Here is a 19,954-nt window from a genome sequence, read left to right as displayed (position 1 = left end):
GTAGGTTTGTTGTAATGTTCATTCCCCTTGTGGCTGAGGGCTTGCTATTTAAGTGTTGATGCATCAGAATTGCAGCAACAGTTTATCCCTGCGTGATCGTAAGAGACGACTAAATTGAGTTCCAATAACTGAAGCCTATGAATCTTTTAGCTCTAGAAGGTTATGTAGTTTGGATCCAGGTTTGAAACACTCGCGGTTAGCAAATATAATCTCATTTTTGGGCGTTATATGAACTAAATTGTGCTGTTGTGTCTTTAAAAGGAGCTATATTTACTGGGCATGTGTTGTATGCATTCACTATAACTCGGCTTTCGTTTTCTAGGAAATGGAACGCCAAATATGCCTAATTATAAATCGCTTATTAAAAATTCAATTTAAAAATACTTTCTAGATATTCACCAGCTATATCAGTGGGTACACGTTGTATTAGAAATTTTGAACGCCTTTGAAAGTAATATTTTTATTTACCCAGGAGAGGAACGTGATGTTGATGCGGGCTTTTACAAACATACACGGGAATAAATACACCGGGATGCTTTTTGTGGTATGTAAAATTTCACCATTATCTACATATCATGAAAAATCATGACTCAAATTTTGATACTTAGGTTACTACATTATTTTTTGAATGGCGAACATAGTCTTGTTATTTGATAACTAACTACGATTATGATGATAAATGAAAATTGTAATAATGATAGTTTTGATGATAATGAAGATGTTTGTTTTGATGATGATTACAATGATTGCATTGATGATGATGATGATGATGATGATGATGATAGTGTTGATGGTGATGATGATGTTTAATATGATTATGGTGGTGGTCGTTATGGTTTTGATGGTGGTGGGATTAGTTCATTAATGATCTCGTTATTGGTGGTGTTGTTGTTGTTGTTGATGATGATGATGATGATTGTAGTTATATTAATGATGATGAAGAGTGTTGTAATAAAAATTATGATGCTGTTTATGATGATGACAATAATTGGTTCAATAATGAGGATGGTGGTAGTGGTGGAGATTGAAGAGGTGTTGGTGGTGTGTAAAATAATAGTAACACATGTATGATCATGCTTTTTTACGAATGATGATTATGATGATGATGATAATGATGGTGATTGTTGTAGATTTTTAAATGAGGATGATGATGATGACGATGATGATGATTATGATTGCTGTAGATTTTTAAATGATGATGATGGTGGTGATGATTGTTGTTTATTTTTAAATGATGATAATAATGATTTTAATGATGATGATGATGATGATTGTTGTAGATTTTTAAATGATGATTATGATTAGGATGATATGATGAGATCATTGACTGCTGTTGATATTACAGGTTATTTCACGTGGTAAAGTAATTCATACACAATATAAAGATGCAGGAAAACAAGCTAGTGTAGAGATAACGAAGGATCTACAAGAATTAGTCTCACCTGATGCAAGACTACTTGTCTTTTATGTTGATACATCTACAAACGAGCTAGTGGCAGATTCTATTAAGTTTGAGGTTGACAAAAAATGCCGCGGTAAAGGTGTAAGTAAATTGAAATCAAGGCACAGTATATAAATTATAGAATTAATTATCAAGTAATTAACAAGTAAAAAAAAATAATGAAAAAGTAGTGTATTGAAAATATCAATAACTATTGATAATAATTATTGTAACATGTCTATAATTAGTTTGTTGGTTCAGTGACACAGAATTTACTTTCCCAAAGTAATTTTGCATATTTGATACGTTGGTTGGTTGGTTCAGCCCTTCACTTTGGATCTGAGATTTGGGGGCACCATATGGCCAGGGATATAGAAGTTATACACACGAAACTTTTACGACGAATGATCAACCATCCTATCGGCACAATATGGTAAACTGGGCGTTTTCCCCTAGAAATTACGCAGAAGATCACTATGTTAAAATACTAAACGCAAAATTCTCTAATTTTACAGATATTCCTAATGCTTAAACATTGCACTGATTTGATTAGGCTTTTCGCAAGAAGTAATAGGGCGTACTAAACCCAGACTATACCTGTACACCATGGTTTTAGCTATATTTTGGACCACCAATTTGAAATCGACATTCCATTTGATGAAATTAGGAACATAATTTATGATTCATACATGCAAACATGGTATAGGAAGATTGATAGTTCAAATCGACTTCATTCATACGCGATAACTAAAAATGAATTCGAGCTTGAGAAAATACCTTAATATTATCTACGAAAATAAAAACCGAATAGCATTAACTAGATTAAGAATTTCGTCACATAGCGTAATTTGAAACCGAGAGATATAACAATATTTAAAGAGAAGATAGATTGTGTAGGTTATGCAATATGAATCAAATCGAATAGGATTAGATCTACCGTTTTCTTCTAGTTTGTCCTTTTCAACATAATTTAAAGAAAGAATATTTCAGCTTTACTTCAGTCACTGGCCGAATATCAAGAAATTTCAGGTTCTATTATCATCACGTTCGAATAAAACTATTCGTAATGTAGCTAAATTCATATACTATACGAATTAAAGTCGCGCAAATAACAATTTATACAGCATGTACAATCTACAAATTTAGATATTTTAGCTCATCTGAGCTAGCTTAGGGTGTGCTTTTAGGATCGTTGAATGCCCGTCGTCCGTCTACATTTTTCCGTTAACACCAGAGTGGTCACATTTTTGCCTCAATCATCATTAAACTTTCTTAGGATGCTTCTCTATGTGATTGCTCGGATGCGTTCGAACAGGGATCAACTCGGACAAAAACTAGGTCACAGGGCCTAAAAATAAAAAAATCTTGTAAACACTTTAGTGACTACTACAGTCATGTATTTTAATCCAAATATTCTTGAAATTGGTCTGAAAAATTATTTTGATCATATCTACATGATCTAGGAGTCGATAGGTCAGGTGAGCGATCTAGGGCCATTGGTCTTCTTGTTTCGTATTAACAGCCTCTCTAAAATATATTTGCAAATCCGCAATATTCGCCGCAAACTCAAGTACACTTTTAAATATAGTTTCAATACAAAAAACAGTTAAATCAAACAGTAATGTGGATGGAAATAGACGATAATTGGCCCTTTATATAAAGAAAGCACAACCAATTAGCACGGGACAAGCATTCAAAGTGTGGAGTTCCATTGGATTTTTACATTCTCCCATTGGTTTTAACTTGTCCAATGGGTGTTACAGTGGGTTAAGAAGCCCATTTTCATAAAAATGGAGAAAATATCCGTGGGAGAAAAACATTTTTCTTAATATTTTGTACATTTGTTGAACATTATTTGGTTATAATGAACTTATAAGTATTTAAGAAATATATTTAAAGAAATTTGCAAATCTCTCATAAGCGGACCTATCCCATATAGGAAATGAAGTTTTTTTTTGTTTACTACTAAATCTGTCTTCAGTATTGATGCTCTTTAACATATACGCGCACCTGACTCGCATTTTACGCGTGGGAGGTTTAAATAGAAACCTTGTGTAGCTTATTTAATTTATATTTAAATGGTCAGTAAATATAATCAATTAAGTACAAATGTATTAATCATTATTGACAATCATGTACTTTTCTATGAACCATGTTCTCTTTGTATATGTATACTTTGTTAAATGTTTAATGCTGGATAATCTATTACTGTATTGCATTATACTGCATTGTATTGTATTGTATTGTATTGTATTGCGTTGTATTGTATTGTATAATGAAATAATAATGATCACAGAAGTATGTTTGTCTTATTTGATCTATGATTATGGAAATATTCTCACATGTTGCATACATATTTAATTATACTCATATGTGTATGTTTATCGCATTATGCTGACAGGTTTATGATTATCTATTTATTTTGACAGGCGTTCCATTTTCTAACAAGTAAAATGGTTCCCTGCGGTGAACATTTTAATGATATAAAATTATTTCATTTAACTATTTTCAACATTATTTGGGGGGGAACGACGTTTATATCAGGAATTTTGTTGACAATTGAATAAACGGTCAATATAGAAGGTCTTTGGAAACTGGTGACCATTGAAGACCAGAGAAGGTCGGAAATAAACAATTATTTATTTTTAAAAAAATGATTAAATAGGACTACCATTATATGAATACTTCCGAGCAAAAATTAATAAAGTAAACACACAAGTTTACGCAGAAAATATCTCTATTTATTATGGCAGATGCCACTACGAATATTTCAATTTTGTAGAATTTCTGTATTGTTTGTAAAATTTGAGATAGATATCAAAGAAACATTGATAATTTTCATTCAAGTTTTTCCACCTTAAACGGTAAAATAATTATAGAAAATTAGAAATATCACGTAATAGTTTTTTGTTCTTAATTAGGTTTAATTCGGACTAATTCCCTACATGTAAATCCGTAACCGGCAAACGGTATTTAGCTAGGTTTTCGAACAGGTCAATTAACCAATCGTGTACGGTTTACAGATCACATGCTCCTCCATGTACCGAAAACAGGTCACGTGCTCCTCCATGCCTCAAAAGTTAAACGCGTACCAATACCCTGCGGTCTCAAGACCGCAGGGAATAATATTGACTATGAATAGTGTTTATTTTATAATTCTTACACGTGTATTATTATCTAATAATATTGACCCGTTTATGATTATGTAATAATTCTATAAATTGTATATTTATCTTAAAATGCTGCCACATGTATGATTATCTGACAATGCAGACAGTTGTATGATTATCTAATAGTGCTGAGAGTTGTATGATTATTAATGCTGACATGTTTATGATTATCTAATAGCGCTGAATGTGTATGATTATCTGATTATCCTGACAGGTGTCTGCTTATGTAATTATGCGGTCATGTGTGTTCATAGAAATTTTCAGTATACTTGTGTGTGCGATTATTTAATTATTCTGCCAGGTTTGGTGTTATATATGCTAACACTGGCAAGTATTGTCTATAATTATTTATGTGTTAGATAAAGTATGAACATGCATGAGTTGATTGCTGTTGTCTTTATCAAGTCCGTTTCAAGTTTCTCTATAAAAGTTACTGTCATATTTATTCTGAAATCACTAGTAAAGTTTCTTTTCACTTCTAGTAACACCATACAAGAATGTGCATCAGTGTTTGCTGATGAATGTTTAAACTAGAATATATCAATGACCGTAATCGTTTAATATTGATGTATTGTTAAACTTGTGCAATATGATGTTTAATTTCAACTTTTTAGCTGAAGTTAGAAACGATGAAGAAGGAGGTAGCGCCGGGAACCAAAGATATGTTGACTGTAACTGGAACACCTTTCATGCACGTGGGTCTAAATATAATGGACAAGGCTCTCCTTTTACTGAATGATAAGAATGTTCTCAGGAAGAACAAAGTAAGAGATTAACAAGAAAAACTATGGAATAACATCTAAAAATGATATTTAATACACATGAACATTATATGTATACAGAATAAAATGTTATTGTAGAAAATATTATTCAGCAATTTAAGTAAGGTTTTTACCATTAAGCAATTATTATAAACTATGTGCATGTACCTTTCGCTTTTTGGCAATAAAGAAGCATATTCTTTATACAGGCTTTTTGGAAAAGTTTTTTTTCAAAATCCTAAGAATAGTTTTTAGCAGATACAGTTTATATAGCTAAAAACCCTTTAAGCGTCATTTTTAGTACGTACATGAAATTAATAAAATTTGGTTGTAGTGATTTTGGTGTTGGTAGTTTTCACTCCGGATAAAGGCAGTAAGCCACATTTAGTTTTCAGCGCACAGTTCAGCTGCCATATAGTACCTTGGCATGCTGTTAAGTATTTTACCAGTACTGGTTGCCCTCGCTTTCACATAAAACTGGTAACTTCTGTACGTGCCAGAGCAGAGGTACAATGTGAATGACCGTAGAAAGAATTTCATGATTATATTACAATGAACGTAACATGCACTTTCTGGGAATCGAACATGGGTCGCCCGATTCATGGTGCAACTCAGTATCTATTGAGCTAACCGGACGGCTATAAAGTGTTATAGTTGTAATAGTTGTTGGCGTCACACGACTGATTTTATTTTGTTATTTTATCAGATGTTTGAGACTCTCCAGTCACATGATCTTGGTTGCGGAGAAGGTAGTGGCAGATCGGGAGCTGATGTTTTCAAGGTCAGAAAATAATTCAGTTGAGTTTTTCTTTCGTCTGTGCTCACAAAGCAGAGCCTGAGCAACGCATGTTATAGAGAACACGTGTTCATGTTGTAGAAGACACTTGTCCATGTTATAGAGAGCACGTGTCCATGTTATAGAGAACACGACTTTGTAGTAGTGAAATTTTATTTATTTTCAAGCGAACAGGATGCAAATAAAATATTTTCAAAACATTCAAATTTCAACGTAAAGTACATAATCTATATTTGGTATTAAAACTGGTCAAATTTTCTTACAAAATTCAAGCCAAATTCAAAGTTTATTTGCGTTCAATCTAATCAATTATTATTTAAATTATAAACGACAAAGCACCAAATCACGCTCAAAACACTAAATGGCGCTCATTTATTTGACGTCACCTTGACTTGTTTGTACTTTCCTGTGTTATGAAAATTATAATTTTTCACTCGTTGCTACTGCAACTCCTGAAATATTCATTTTCATACCACTCGATGAAAATAAATCCCGTATTTATATAGAAAAAACTTGTATATCCGCTATATATACTCTATATCAATATTTTTACGTCACGATTATTTTAAGACATAGATATATATATTTTTTAAATATAATTGTATCTCAGAAATCCGGCCTGACAGTGTTAACTAACGCTGCCGTAAATGAAAATGATTTAGTACGGACCACTGACGGCTGCAAGGCAAATACCAGGAAGCGACGAGATGGCGACTGTAAGTAAATGCTAGGCTTTACATTGAACACATTAAATACAAAGATTATTTACTTTTTTTACACCCACTGTATTTTTATAAAATCCTACCCGGTAGGATACATATTAAGACAAATGTTTATGGACCTCATGCTCGTGAGTCCGAATCTTTTCAAAAACATATTCATTATACCTTCAAGATTTACTCGACAATTTACTTTTATTTTAGATAGAGTATTGATTGGTGTGTACATTAAACAAAATAGTTCTTTTTCAAGTTTATGTATTGATTTTTGTGTATGGCAAACAATAAAATAGGTGTCATATAACAATGTACATGAAATTATTTAGTTCTGTTTCAGATTGTGTATTGCTTTTTGTGTACAGAAAAAATATAGTTCTCTTTGACATTGTGAATTAATTTTTGTGTACAGGAAGCAATACAGTTCTGTCTCAGATTGTGTATTAATTTTTGTGTACAGGAAGCAATACAGTTCTGTCTCAGATTGTGAATTAATTTTTGTGTACAGGTAACAATACAGTTCTATCTCAGATTGTGAATTAATTTTTGTGTACAGGAAGCAATAAAGTTCTGTCTCAGATTGTGAATTAATTTTTGTGTATAGGTAACAATTCAGTTCTGTCTCAGATTGTATATTAATTTTTGTGTACCGGAAGCAATACAGTTCTGTTTCAGATTGTGTGTTAAGTATTAAATGTTGAGCAAATTTGTTTTAGCATGTTTATATGGTGCAACTGAAACATGTTGTCAAAAAGGATTCGACTTGGCGGAAGAGCTTTTCTATGAGTCAGATAACCCAGCGGGCATGAATCCATACGCAAGTTGCTACCCTGAAGCACATAAATTGACGGTGGAAAAAAAGGTTTCGATCAAATGCGTTACGGCGTTCTTTAAAACTTGTATAGATGAGCTGCAATATCTTATTACTGGTTAGTACCCACCCTGCTGAGCATTTGTAATGTAAATTTTAGTGTAATTTTCACTATAACAATGAATACCATGCATTCATTATTCATTTAATCATTTATTTATCATTTATTCATTAATTCATTAATCGATTAATTCATTCATTAATTCATTTATTCATTCATTCATTCATTCATTATTATTTGAAGGTTTTTAAACACACCGACACCCTTTTAGTCACAATGCGACATTGTAGTTATACTGGTGAGGAATTATATCGTTCATTATTAATGATACACAGACCGTTCAGTATTTATTATACACATACCGTGCATTTTTTTATACATACACTTACCGTGCATTATTTATGATAAACATACCCTGCATTATTTATTATATACAAACCATGCATTTTTTCATACACACACACAGAACGTGCATTATTTTAGAAACAACGACCGTGAATTATTACTGATAGACAATGCATAATTCTTTAAACCTACACAAACTGTTCATTATTTTTGATACACAGACCATGCAGACCGTGCATTATTTATGATATTCAGACCGTGCATTATTTTTATACATACACAGAGCCTGCATTATTTTGATACACCGACAATGCATTATTAATGATACAAACAAAGACTATGCATTTAAGTTCAGCATTTACGTATAGCAAACCTATTTCTAATTTTCGCTGTTCGTGTCATTATCTTATGATAGAAAATGGTAGACATATTGGAAAAGATATAGATTTAAAATCTTGCTTTCATTGCCTGAAGACAAATATTTATATAGTTGAAAATGAATATAATTTTTCTCCGAATTTCAATATATATCAGAGCTATCTACTTCATAGTTACATTATTGTTCGCCGCGTTTACTTTATTCCCTCACGTTATCAAAACTAACTGATGAAGTAATATCAATCGCTAAATATTTGTGTCATGCAATGAATATAAGACAGAATTGAATTGAATTGAGTTGGAGCTTTATACTGTATAATCATTTTGTTATCCAATCCGTAACATTTAGCTACAAATGTATTTGCAAATTATCTATTGTTAGATTGCTTTTTGTGCCTGAGACTTATATTGCAAATATTACTAAAATAAACTTAATTACAGCATATTGTTTTTATTGAAAATAAATAATACTAGAATGTTGTTTTTGTTACAGATGAAACATCGATAACTTCAAAATCATTGGATGACGAAAGTGACTATTTGGAGGACATCGCAAGATTGGCTGATGCTGGTATAACAAGTAAAACTAGGTCAAATTTCCGCGAATCTTGGCTTTTTGATGTCTATAGTCTGGACAAGTAAGTCATCCATTGCTTCAAATTTTACCCTTAGAACGGCCTTCAGCTTTTATTTTCTGTGATGTTTCAAACTACGTATTTCAGTAATTTTATCTTGCAAAAGTGCCGTCATTAAACTTTGGTAAAATAGTTTTTCATTTAAGATTGAACATGAAAATATTTGTTGCTTAACTGAGCCACTCTGGACTCAAATGCCTTGAAACTACCAACATCGGTCTTATATGAGGAAACATGTTTGTGAACAGTTTGGGTTTCGAATCAGCCTTGACTGGGTTGAGAAACACATAGTTATCAATAGAATCCAAACACGAGGCAATCTTATTTTTACGAGGTGGAGTAGCTGTATCATAGTCAAACATGAAAAAAACGTTCCTTGTTGTCATGATATGAAATCCCGTCTCTCTGCCGTCAGAATTAGTAAACCCAAATAAAAAGAGCCAATCAATGGGAATGCTCTAGAGTGCGTGTAACCTTTACCTGCACTTCAGTTTACGCACTGTGCATGTATATGAATTCGATTTAACTCTGACCCATTTTCAACAGAAAGGTCCCCAAACTATGATACAATCGTAATATGTTACCCTTATATTCATTGTCACAAATTATTGACGTTAAGAAATTTCCAATCTATGATGTTGGCATGTAAACACAATGTTTATATCATATCACGGTTTTAATCTATTAAAGCTTTGTAAGAATGAGTTTATTTGAACCTTTTTTGAAACTCGTCCTATAACAAGAACCGCTGACATGATAAATTCGTAACTGCTTTTGAATTTTAGGGACGGGCAGAAAAAGACGATGCTAAACGTTCCAGACTCTATAACAGAATGGCAAATACAGGCTATTGGTAAGTTGGTAAAGGTCATAACTAAAACTTCGAAATGATATACAGGAAATTATGAATATCATTTTATTCTTACCCGTGGTCATGTGTGACTCAATAAGGTAGAAGACTGTTGATAGGTTATTGTATAGTTTTCTCTTTAACTCCACCCGTTTCAAAAGCACATTTGTCCTATTTTTACTCTTTTTTGTTTTAAAAAAAAATATCAAGTTTAAAGATGATATTTTGTTATGTTTTGTCTTTTATACGTATACTTTTTCTCCTTTAATGGGTAGAAGACTATGATTTTAGTGACAAATACGGTTCCATATATGGAAGTGACGGACTTTTTTTTCTTCTTGGTTCACAATATGTAGCATTTTGAGACGGGAACCAAAGCCAATCGAAGGCGTGGCCTCTTTTGCAAATATTTTACGTATTGATCCGTCATTTTTAATTTTTATTACTTTACAGCTATATTTCAGTTTCTAAAATAACTAAGCGAGGTTTAAAATATTAAAAGTCTTTTTTTTCTCAAACAACATAGAGAAGTATATTATAAAAGGATAATTATGTTATAGTAGCTTTCTGAAGCCATGCATATTGCTACACGCAACATTTGGAAATAATATCCCTCTCGTCCTTCGGTCTCGCGAGATATTAAATTTCCTACGCTGCTCGTAGCAAAATACAAAGCCTTAGAAAGCTTTAAAAACTGTTTTCCGAATCTACTGTATGTTATTGATGTATAGAACAATAACATGTGTGCACATTTTGAGATCATTCCCTTTCCCTGGTTTTCAAGATTGATCATTCTAATTGTGAAAATAAACCAAGAATTAGAAGTATTGGTTTTTTCGGGACAAAAAAATACATGACAATACGATTTTCAATTCTCATTTCCTAGCATATTTCTTATTCATTTTCTGCATATTTTTTGTTTTAAGTACCCCAGCTGATGATTGTTGGAAGAAAATAAATATTATGTTTCTAGGCTTTTGGGTTCAGTGAAGTTCCTGAAAATGTTAATTAAATATGAACACTTGATTTATTTGCTTTCCATTGCGTAGAACTCTTTAAGCTTATTGTCAAACTCTCGAATCCGTTCCTGAAACAAACCAGTACTGAGCGATGAGTGTCGGCAAAACAACGACTTGTTTCTTGTTTGAACCCACGCCACAATCGATCCTTAGATTATTAGTCGGTGCTTTTACTAAACGCCGCCACCCAATTTTCTTCGGGTGCTATTTCAGCTCAGTTAATTAAGGCTATGTTAAAATATTGCAGGTATAACGAAAGATGAAGGTATGTGTATTGCTGACCCTTTCGATTTTAAGGCTTTCAGAGATTTCTTCATTCAACTTGATCTTCCGTACAAAGCATCTCGTTTGGAACATTTCAATGTTAAAGCAACGATATTTAGTTACGGTATGCCGGGGTCTGACAATAAAGTGGTAAGTATGCATTTGTAAATCCAGTATTTATAAATCCTTTTAAAATTTTAAGTTGATACGAGTTTGAGTGAATTATTTGACTACTGTCATAAAATCGTTGAGTGAGATATATAGTTAATGCTTCAATAATGTGCAAGTAAACGTATTAATAATGCATTAGTTAACGCATTAATCATGTTCTAGTCAACAAATTAATAATGTGCTAGTTAACGCATTAATTATGTGCTAGTTAACACATTAAAAAGGTGCTAGTTAACGCATTAATAATGTATCAATTATATGCTAGTACACGTATAAATTACGTGGTAGTTAACGCATTAATGATGTTTAAGTTTACGCGTTAATAATGTGCTAGTAAATGTATTAATAATGTGCTAGGTAACTTATTAAAATGTGCTAGTAAACGCATAAATAATGTGCTAGTTAACGTTTTAATAATATGCTAGCACGCGTATTGATTACGTGCTAGTTAACGCATTAATGACTTGCTAGTTAACGCTTTAATAATGTGCGAGTTAACATTTTAATTTGATAGTACACGTATTAATAACGTGCTAGTTATTGCATTATTATGTGCCTGTTTATGTTTTATTAATGTGCTACTTTACGTTTTAATAATGTGCTAGTTATTGCATTAATTATGTGCTAGTTAACATTTTTATAATATGCTAGCACACTTATTAATCACGTGCTAGTTAAAGCATTAATGACGTGCTAGTTAACGCTTTAATATTGTGCTAGTTCACGTTTTAATAAAATTATAGTACACGTATTACTTACTTGCTTGTTAACGCATTAATTATGTGCTAGTTAATGTATGAATAATGTGCTACTTTACATTTTAACAATATGCTAGAAGAAGTATTAATTACATGCTAGTTAACGCTTTAATAATGTGCTAGTTAACATATTAAAATGTGCTTGTTAACGTATTAATAATGTGCTAGTTAACGCATTAATAAAATGTTAGTTTACGCATTGATAATATGCTAGTACACGTATTAATTACCTGCCTGTGAACGCATTAATTATGTGCTAGTTAACGTATTAATAATGCGTTGGTTTACGTATTAATAATGTGCTAGTAAACGTTTTAGTTTTGTGCTATTTAATGCATTTAATATGTTCAAATACGCAGACCATGCTAAAAAAAGTGTGTTTTTGTATTTCGCTTTTGAAATCTAATTAATATTGAATGATCCCTAATTCGAAGCTGCGAAATTCCATTACACACGTCCACTGGTAAAGGTAAAATAATTTATCTGGTCTTCATGGTCTTTTACTGGTGTACATCTGAGAGGGTTTTGTTTCCCGCTTAAATCCCGAGTTCCGCATACTAATATGTGCATTAAAGAATAGATAATTTGCATATGATTCATAAAAGTAGTGTATCTTTTTAGGCCAATGTTTACCTGCAAGGAGTTCAAAATTTGTGTTATAACAGCGACCCAGGGAAACCATCACCTCGAGTCAAAGTTGAGCTCCCGCCGAATAGCGCACAAACAGTAACCTTTCCAATGATACCTTTAAAGGACGGCCTATTTCCTGTAAAAGTGTCTGCCATTGTTACGCAAGGAGGAATACCGGAAGTTGACGTCATTGAAAAGAAACTATTCGTTGTAGTAAGTGTTGTTGAAACACGTTTTATAGAGTAAAAAATATGTATTTACAGATTATACAATTTCAAAAAAACTTAATGCAGGGAAGTTAAGGCTTTGGCTTGTCCAGCTTTTGATTACACGTGTATATTTAAAAGGAAATCAAATAAAAAAGCATTAAATTATTGAAAGATTTGTATACCTATCGGTAAAATTTGCCAGTGTCATTTGTTGATCATCGTCGCTGCCATTTTAATTTAACACAATGGTATTCGACTAGGTATTCCTACAACTTTTCTGAAGCAATCACTGATGTGTTCTGATTGAGAATGGAAACGGTGCTTTCAAAAACTGAATGACACAATTAACAAGAAATGTTGTCTAAAAAACAATGGACATTTTTTTTTGCTAATTACCTTGTTCATTGACTTTACTTAAGTTCATATTAAATCATTATACACTGTTAACAATAAAGGTAAAAACAGGAACCAGTCATGCGATTTAAGATGAATTTTAAAACACAATAATATATTTTTCAAAACTAGGATTATCCATCAAAGTTTAACTGTCGCATTCGTATATCATTCAAGTATGGTAAGGATACTACGTCATCGCGCACCTACGAAATGCTCACAATTTGACTGTAATTTATGGGGTTTATTTTTGTAAACATCTCGTCGACTCGAAGTTAAAAATATATTATTATTATGGGAAATAAGTATAAAAAAGTGCTCACGGAAATTTTAAAAAAGATCTGTACACCTTTTTCTTTGTTATGTATTTCAGAATGAGGGTATAGATGAAAAAATAACAATTGTTGTGTGTTTAGATCCAATGAAACAGAAAGAAGATTGTAAAAATGATATTCGTGTAGTTAAAGACTGTAAGTTAGTGGTAACAGTACTAATTAAATGTCAACAATTTTATCTTTCATTTTAACCCACTCATTCCATGTATTCAGTTATTTTGCCAAACTCTGTGCATCTCATATCCTGTAAGGGGAGATCACTGCGTGGTAGAAAGTTATTTTGTTCTAAGTGTCTTCCCCTTTTGTAGAAATTGGTAGCGTGGCTTCTTATATCTTAATTTTACAATTTGATGCCAGTGCATTTATTGTATTTTCAAACCTAGTGTCTGTGACAGATATTCACTTACAACATTAATTTGTTTTCTTTGCTTTCGGGGAAGCTTTCCTATGTCAGAATCACCTCTTTCTATTGTGTGACACATCTGAACGATTTTTTCTTTCATAATAATCAGGAAATATATTATCCACTTATCTACAAGAATACTCCTTTATAACGACAATGAAAGATACAAATTTAGTTAAGTGATATCAAACTTATTTTTTTGTCTGTCAAACTGGGAATAATTAGTTGTATATTTCAAAAGCTTGACTATCTAAATGGTGATTGAACTTTATTTAGTATTGATTATTACATTATGTTTAGGATAAAATATAAAAAGAAATACCTAAACCATAAAAATTGCCCCCATTCCTTTTATTTATTGAACATTACCGATAAATTCCGAAAGATATTTATAACTTATTTATTTTATTGATTACTCAGCTGACGTTTATTATAATTTATAACTGAAAAACAAATATAACAACATGTTAAGTTACATTAATATCATCTAAATACTTACTCAAGATCTTGGAAGGGTATACTGTAATATATTAAGTAAATTAAGTATACGCATTTCTCTTTCATAATATTTATTATCCGCTAAATTTTACGAATTTCTCTCTATGTATGCAAAACTATATCATCAAGTCACTTGTCTTTTTTGATTACTTCAGTTCAACCAAGCAGGGACGTAAGACAGTACGAAGTAGATCTAACGCTTCCAAAGAATAGTATTTCACAGACAGGGGCAGCTACTGCGTATATCCAAAGTAAGTACTAACAAGTGAATTCATTTTATCATGAGGTAAGGTTATGTAATGTAATGTAATGTGAGGTGACGTTAGGTGAGGTGAGATGAGGTTAGGTTAGGGTAAGGTAAAGATAAATTTAAGGTAAAGGAGAGGTAAGCTAAGGTCTTACTTAGAGCGTAAAAATAGAAGTTGAAAAAGATTTACATCTGCGGTGGAACTCAAATCATGAAACCTCCAAGATTTGACTGCCCTTGATTTTGCCTTAAAAGGTTAATTGCAAATGCGGGAAATTCAAATGAAAAAAGTATTTAATTAAAGAAGTTTCCCTGAGAAGTACATTTTTAGAAACTTTAAGGCAAAGAAGGAAAATTTTAATTCTAACAAAATAAAAAAATGACAAAATCGTTAAATTTACATGTTTGTTTGTTTTGTTTTGTTCTCTTTTTTTCTTTTTTTTTGCGTAAATTAATATCGTTCTCATTTTCTATTCCCATTTCCGTGTCGGCAATACACTAGTTCTATGACATAGTATGTTAAAATATTGCGTTATGGTATTTGCCAACTTATTCAAGGCCCGCAAGAACTTTGCTGGAGCGTTCCTGGAGCGGTAAAAAAATTCATCACCGCTCGTTACTGTTCACCAATCGTTGTCCCCCGTTAAGGCAACCCCGTATTCGCTCGGTCACCGCTTATGGTCCCTCCTACCGCTTCAAAAGTTTTGAGCTGCACAAAATATTGCGAGCGATGAGGACCGGGCAATTTTTCAACTCCGACAAAGATAACTTCCGCCACAACAACGCCAAGTCAAAGTTTGGCACCGCTTAACGAAAGTTCGTGGACGCTTGGGCCAACGCAGAAATCTTAAACACTGGACCAACGCTGCGTCGCAAGCTTTACCCGGGAGGTGATTAAACGTTGCACAGACTTTGGTGGAGCGGGTCAGACATTGGATACTGAGAAGGCCTAAAATAGACTGTATGACGAGCTGATGGTGAAGCTAAGGAATGAGAATCCACGAGCCTTCCTGTACTTCATGAGGATGCCGCAAGCCATGTTTGATGAAGTTGAACAGAGGCTGACCTTCAGAACCTAGTCTCAAAGTGGCAATCACCCTACGGCACCTTGCGTCTGGTAACAGCTCCAGAAACATGAATTTCACCTGGAGGGTTCCCAATAACACCATTAGTGTGGTAGACAGAGAAGTGGTAACGGCCATCATTGAGGAGTACACAGATGAACTCTTGTTTTGCCCAACAACTTAACAAGGATGGAGGGACCTGGCTGACCAATGGTACCAGAGATGGAACTTTCACCACACAGTTGGTGCCATTGATGGCAAGCACGTGGCCTGTAAAGCTCCTCGTATCTGTGACTCAGAATTCTACAACTACAAAGGGTTTTATAGCGTTACCAGTCAATAGCTCATCCTCAGATGGTCAGATCTACAAATTAAGTGATCTCCGTCGTGAACTGGACCAGAACATGAGTCATGCCTTTCCTCAGCCACACCCCCTATCCAATGACAATCAGAATGTGCCTCACTTCATCATCGGGGATGGCGCCTTCTCACTGCGGACCTACCTCATGAAGCCGTACAGCACCAGAAACATCACCTATGAAAAGCGCATCTTCAACTATCGGCTGTCCAGGGCAAGACGGGTCGTGGAGAACGCCTTCGGCAACCTAGCCAACAGGTTCAAGATTCTGCACACGACCATGCAACATCACCATGAAACTTTGAGAATCATCGTGGAAGCTTGCTGCGTCCTCCACAACCTGATGCGCACCCTCTTCCCAGTGCACAAGAACAGACTTCTGAACCGTGCACAACCAGATTTGAACCTGCAGGTTCAAGCATGGAGAGAAGGACGGAACTTTGAGGACACTATCGTTGTGCAAGGCCCAAACACAGCCTCACGTGATGGGAATGGGCGGCGAAACCTACTCAAGCATTGATGCAACTCCCCAACAGGATTAGCGGACCAGCAGGAGAGAATGATGGCTATTAACTAAACGCTGTGCAGAACACTGAGGTGACACTTGTGCATTGTTCATATTTTATATACTCATGTTGATTACTTTGTTGTAAATGTTATTTGACATTGTTAAAGGAAGTCGAGCGATTGTGGGGCCCTAATATTGGAAATGTAATGAATAAATTGTGTGTTTGTTTAAAACGTTATGAGGGATTATTAAAGAAACTTGTGATACGACTCATTTAGATGTCATACTATATTAATCAAAGTACTTTATATTTAAAATACTTGAGGTTTTTTTTGTTGTTTTTTTAGTTAGAATTGCCAATAAAGGTCTTTAATCTGATTGTTGTTTCAAAGTATTCAATCAGGATAAAAACATGTATCAGCACAATGGCTGTTTTACATCATGGTCCTGAAAAGGACAAAATAATACAGTAACAACAATATAAATATAAGATACAAAATAAAAGTAGTCAAGAATAGTTTAATAAAAATGTTGTTTATTAAAGCTCAAGTCTTTTGAGACCACCTAAACACACAAGTGCACATGCAAACAAAAAACAGCAAATATCAAAACAGCTGGCAAGCTCATCCCTTAAACAAAGATAACATGATATATCTGAGCAGTTACTTGAACACATCACAAGCAGTTTCAATTCTCCTCAGTGGTAGCCCTCATCTCTGCAAGTACATCAGCAGTCCCTTGAGCTGAGGTGGTGATTAGAATGGGAGGAGCGTTCATCTCCTGCCTCTGGAGGTCATGGAGATTCCCCCCACCTTGACGGTGCTCATGATGGTGTGGTTAAGGAAAAGTTCTGTAAGTTTGACAACATGAGGCTTCGTTAGAGCTTCTTGGGATTGAAGATGACTGGCTGACTCTGGGTGTCTGCAATTGCTGGAAGTGCTGAGTCTGATGCTCAGACTGAGTTTGTTGCTGGAAGTCGACATGCTGCTGCTGGAAGCCGTGATGCTAAGGCTGAGACTGGAAGTATTTCAGCTGCTGCTGGAAGACAGCGCGTGTGGGTTTCGCTTGACGTTGTTGAGCTGGTCATTCTCTCCACTCTGAGCTGGTACTGAGCCTCAGTTAGTCGTTGGAGAGACTGGGACGTGTACGTGATGATGGTCTAACTTGCATGGCTGATCTCCTGGGCTTAACCCAGTCTCTCCATGAGAGCGTTGGTAGCCTTCATACAATCCCTTATCTCTAGCATCGCAGGGGAGTCTTCTGACTCGGGTCTGGTGGCGGCACCGCGTGGTCTGGTGGTGATGGAGAAGGGAACTTGTAAGGGGTGTCCTGGGACCTCGTGACTACCGCTTTGAGTTTCAATGAACGAGAGTGAGTCCTCGTTGTCTTTCTGTTCCTCGAAGTCGCTAGATGTGCTGTATTGAGCTGTATTTTTTCACAGTTGTTAAATATTACTTGGCACAACCAGTGGACCACATATATTTACCTGACTACATTGGTTCAGCTGCCTGCTCAGTAATGATCTTCTTTGAGGCTGCTGCCTTTCCTTCCTCTTCTTTTGTCCAAGTGGAATGATGAAAATTAACTTTTGACTTCTATCAAAATCTTTCAGAACTTCAAAACGATCCGTTCAGCTCCTTAGTCAAAAACGGTATGCCGCTAAACCAACTTTAAACCCCCGCTGAGCCAACGCCCGCTAAGCCAACACTGTAGCAACACCTGCTGCACCAGTGCACCGCTAAGGCAACGCCCGTGATTTCGATTTTGTTTTCACATTTTGTGTGCGCGAAATTTGTTCTTCTCTCCCTCCCATTCAAGGAACACTCCAACAAGGATCCGGCAGTGGTTAATAAGTGTTAAATTATACGTTTATACAACTGTATTGAAAGTAAAAAAGGTTAGTCAACTAAAAGTACATAATAGTTTTGCCTTTTATATAATAAGAATACTTGGAGCGTACATGTATGTAGTATTGTATTGATTCTTCCGTTTTTGTGCATAGACCGGCCTGACTTATACGGGTTATAAGGACAGAAATAATCGTCACTACAGATGATGTTGACCATAGAAAAGGCAATACAATTTTCATACTTATTGTATCCGGAAGATCTGATACTTTGATGTCTATTTTTAAATCAACAGGTAGTGTGATGACTAATATTGTCAATACGATCATAGAGGGCGTGGATTCTTTGTTTAAACAACCTGCCGGATGCGGTGAGCAGACGATGATTAGGCTGGCACCAACTGTATACGCCATGACCTACTTAAAACAAACAAAACAACAGACCGCTGACATAGAAACAAAGGGAAGTCAATGGATAAGAGATGGTATTTATTTACATTATTAAGTGTGTACCTGTATTTTATAAATTGCTGTTTGGATAAATATCATTTCAAAAATGGTCTTATGATTTCAAATATTGTCTTATGATAGCATAACATTTACAATCTTATAGGTTTTTCAGAAGAAGCCGATACTTCATAATTTCTTAAAACTTCATGTTTTATTTTCTTCAATGTTTTCCCTTGATTTCCAAGCAAAGCACACTATTGTATTTTAACAGGTGTAAACAGAGAGGTTTCCCAATACAGACATACCGACGGAGCATATTCTGCCTGGAGACACCGAACCGCTAGCACTTGGTGAGACTATTGATTATAAAATATTGTAATTACTGTAGTTACTAACTTTCAGGAACTACTGAACACCGACCCGAGTCACATTTTTTTTAAATACAAAAATATTGTGTAAATTTTAAAATTCAAAACTCACATCATAACGTTAACAAACAAAATGGCGGAATCATGTGACTAAAGTGGTTCGAATATGTCGCCCTATAATGTCAAAGATCTATTGCGAAGCATAATAGCCGAGTGGATTAGATTGTGAAAGTTTCATGTGACAGTTTCTACACAGACAGTATATTTATTTATCACATAAATTGCTGTTGCTTTTGCGACTCCGTAAAAATGGTATTGCACGGCTATGCATATTTTGACATGACGCCATTTGTGTTATACAAACCCAGGGTAAAGACGCGCTATGTTTTAGCGTTATGATTTTTTAAATGATTTTTTTCTCTTTAAACAGTCTTTATATTGAGTTTTGTCATAAAAAATGATATTATAT

The 19,954-nt window shown here is 34.2% G+C and overlaps 1 protein-coding gene across 1 annotated transcript in view; it reads left to right on the top strand.

Annotated features, from left to right (window-relative positions):
• The window catches only part of LOC132734210 (complement C5-like), a gene marked incomplete at its 3' end in the record, with an annotated part of 43,761 nt that overhangs the window by 11,760 nt on the left and 12,047 nt on the right, over positions 1 to 19,954 (top strand). Inside the window, 14 exon segments of the mRNA XM_060720906.1 lie at positions 473 to 544; positions 1,346 to 1,543; positions 5,226 to 5,375; positions 6,079 to 6,153; positions 6,779 to 6,884; positions 7,601 to 7,813; positions 8,973 to 9,117; positions 9,900 to 9,967; positions 11,231 to 11,397; positions 12,798 to 13,019; positions 13,782 to 13,878; positions 14,800 to 14,895; positions 18,964 to 19,152; positions 19,389 to 19,467. Coding sequence (XP_060576889.1) covers positions 473 to 544; positions 1,346 to 1,543; positions 5,226 to 5,375; positions 6,079 to 6,153; positions 6,779 to 6,884; positions 7,601 to 7,813; positions 8,973 to 9,117; positions 9,900 to 9,967; positions 11,231 to 11,397; positions 12,798 to 13,019; positions 13,782 to 13,878; positions 14,800 to 14,895; positions 18,964 to 19,152; positions 19,389 to 19,467 — 1,877 coding nt within the window.

The sequence above is a fragment of the Ruditapes philippinarum genome, unplaced genomic scaffold, assembly GCF_026571515.1.
Source record: "Ruditapes philippinarum isolate M1 unplaced genomic scaffold, ASM2657151v2 ctg2565_1_1_1_1, whole genome shotgun sequence".
Taxonomy (NCBI): Eukaryota; Metazoa; Mollusca; class Bivalvia; order Venerida; family Veneridae; genus Ruditapes; species Ruditapes philippinarum.
The sequence above is the reverse complement of the archived record's forward strand: the minus strand, read 5'-3'. Positions and strand labels throughout refer to the sequence as shown.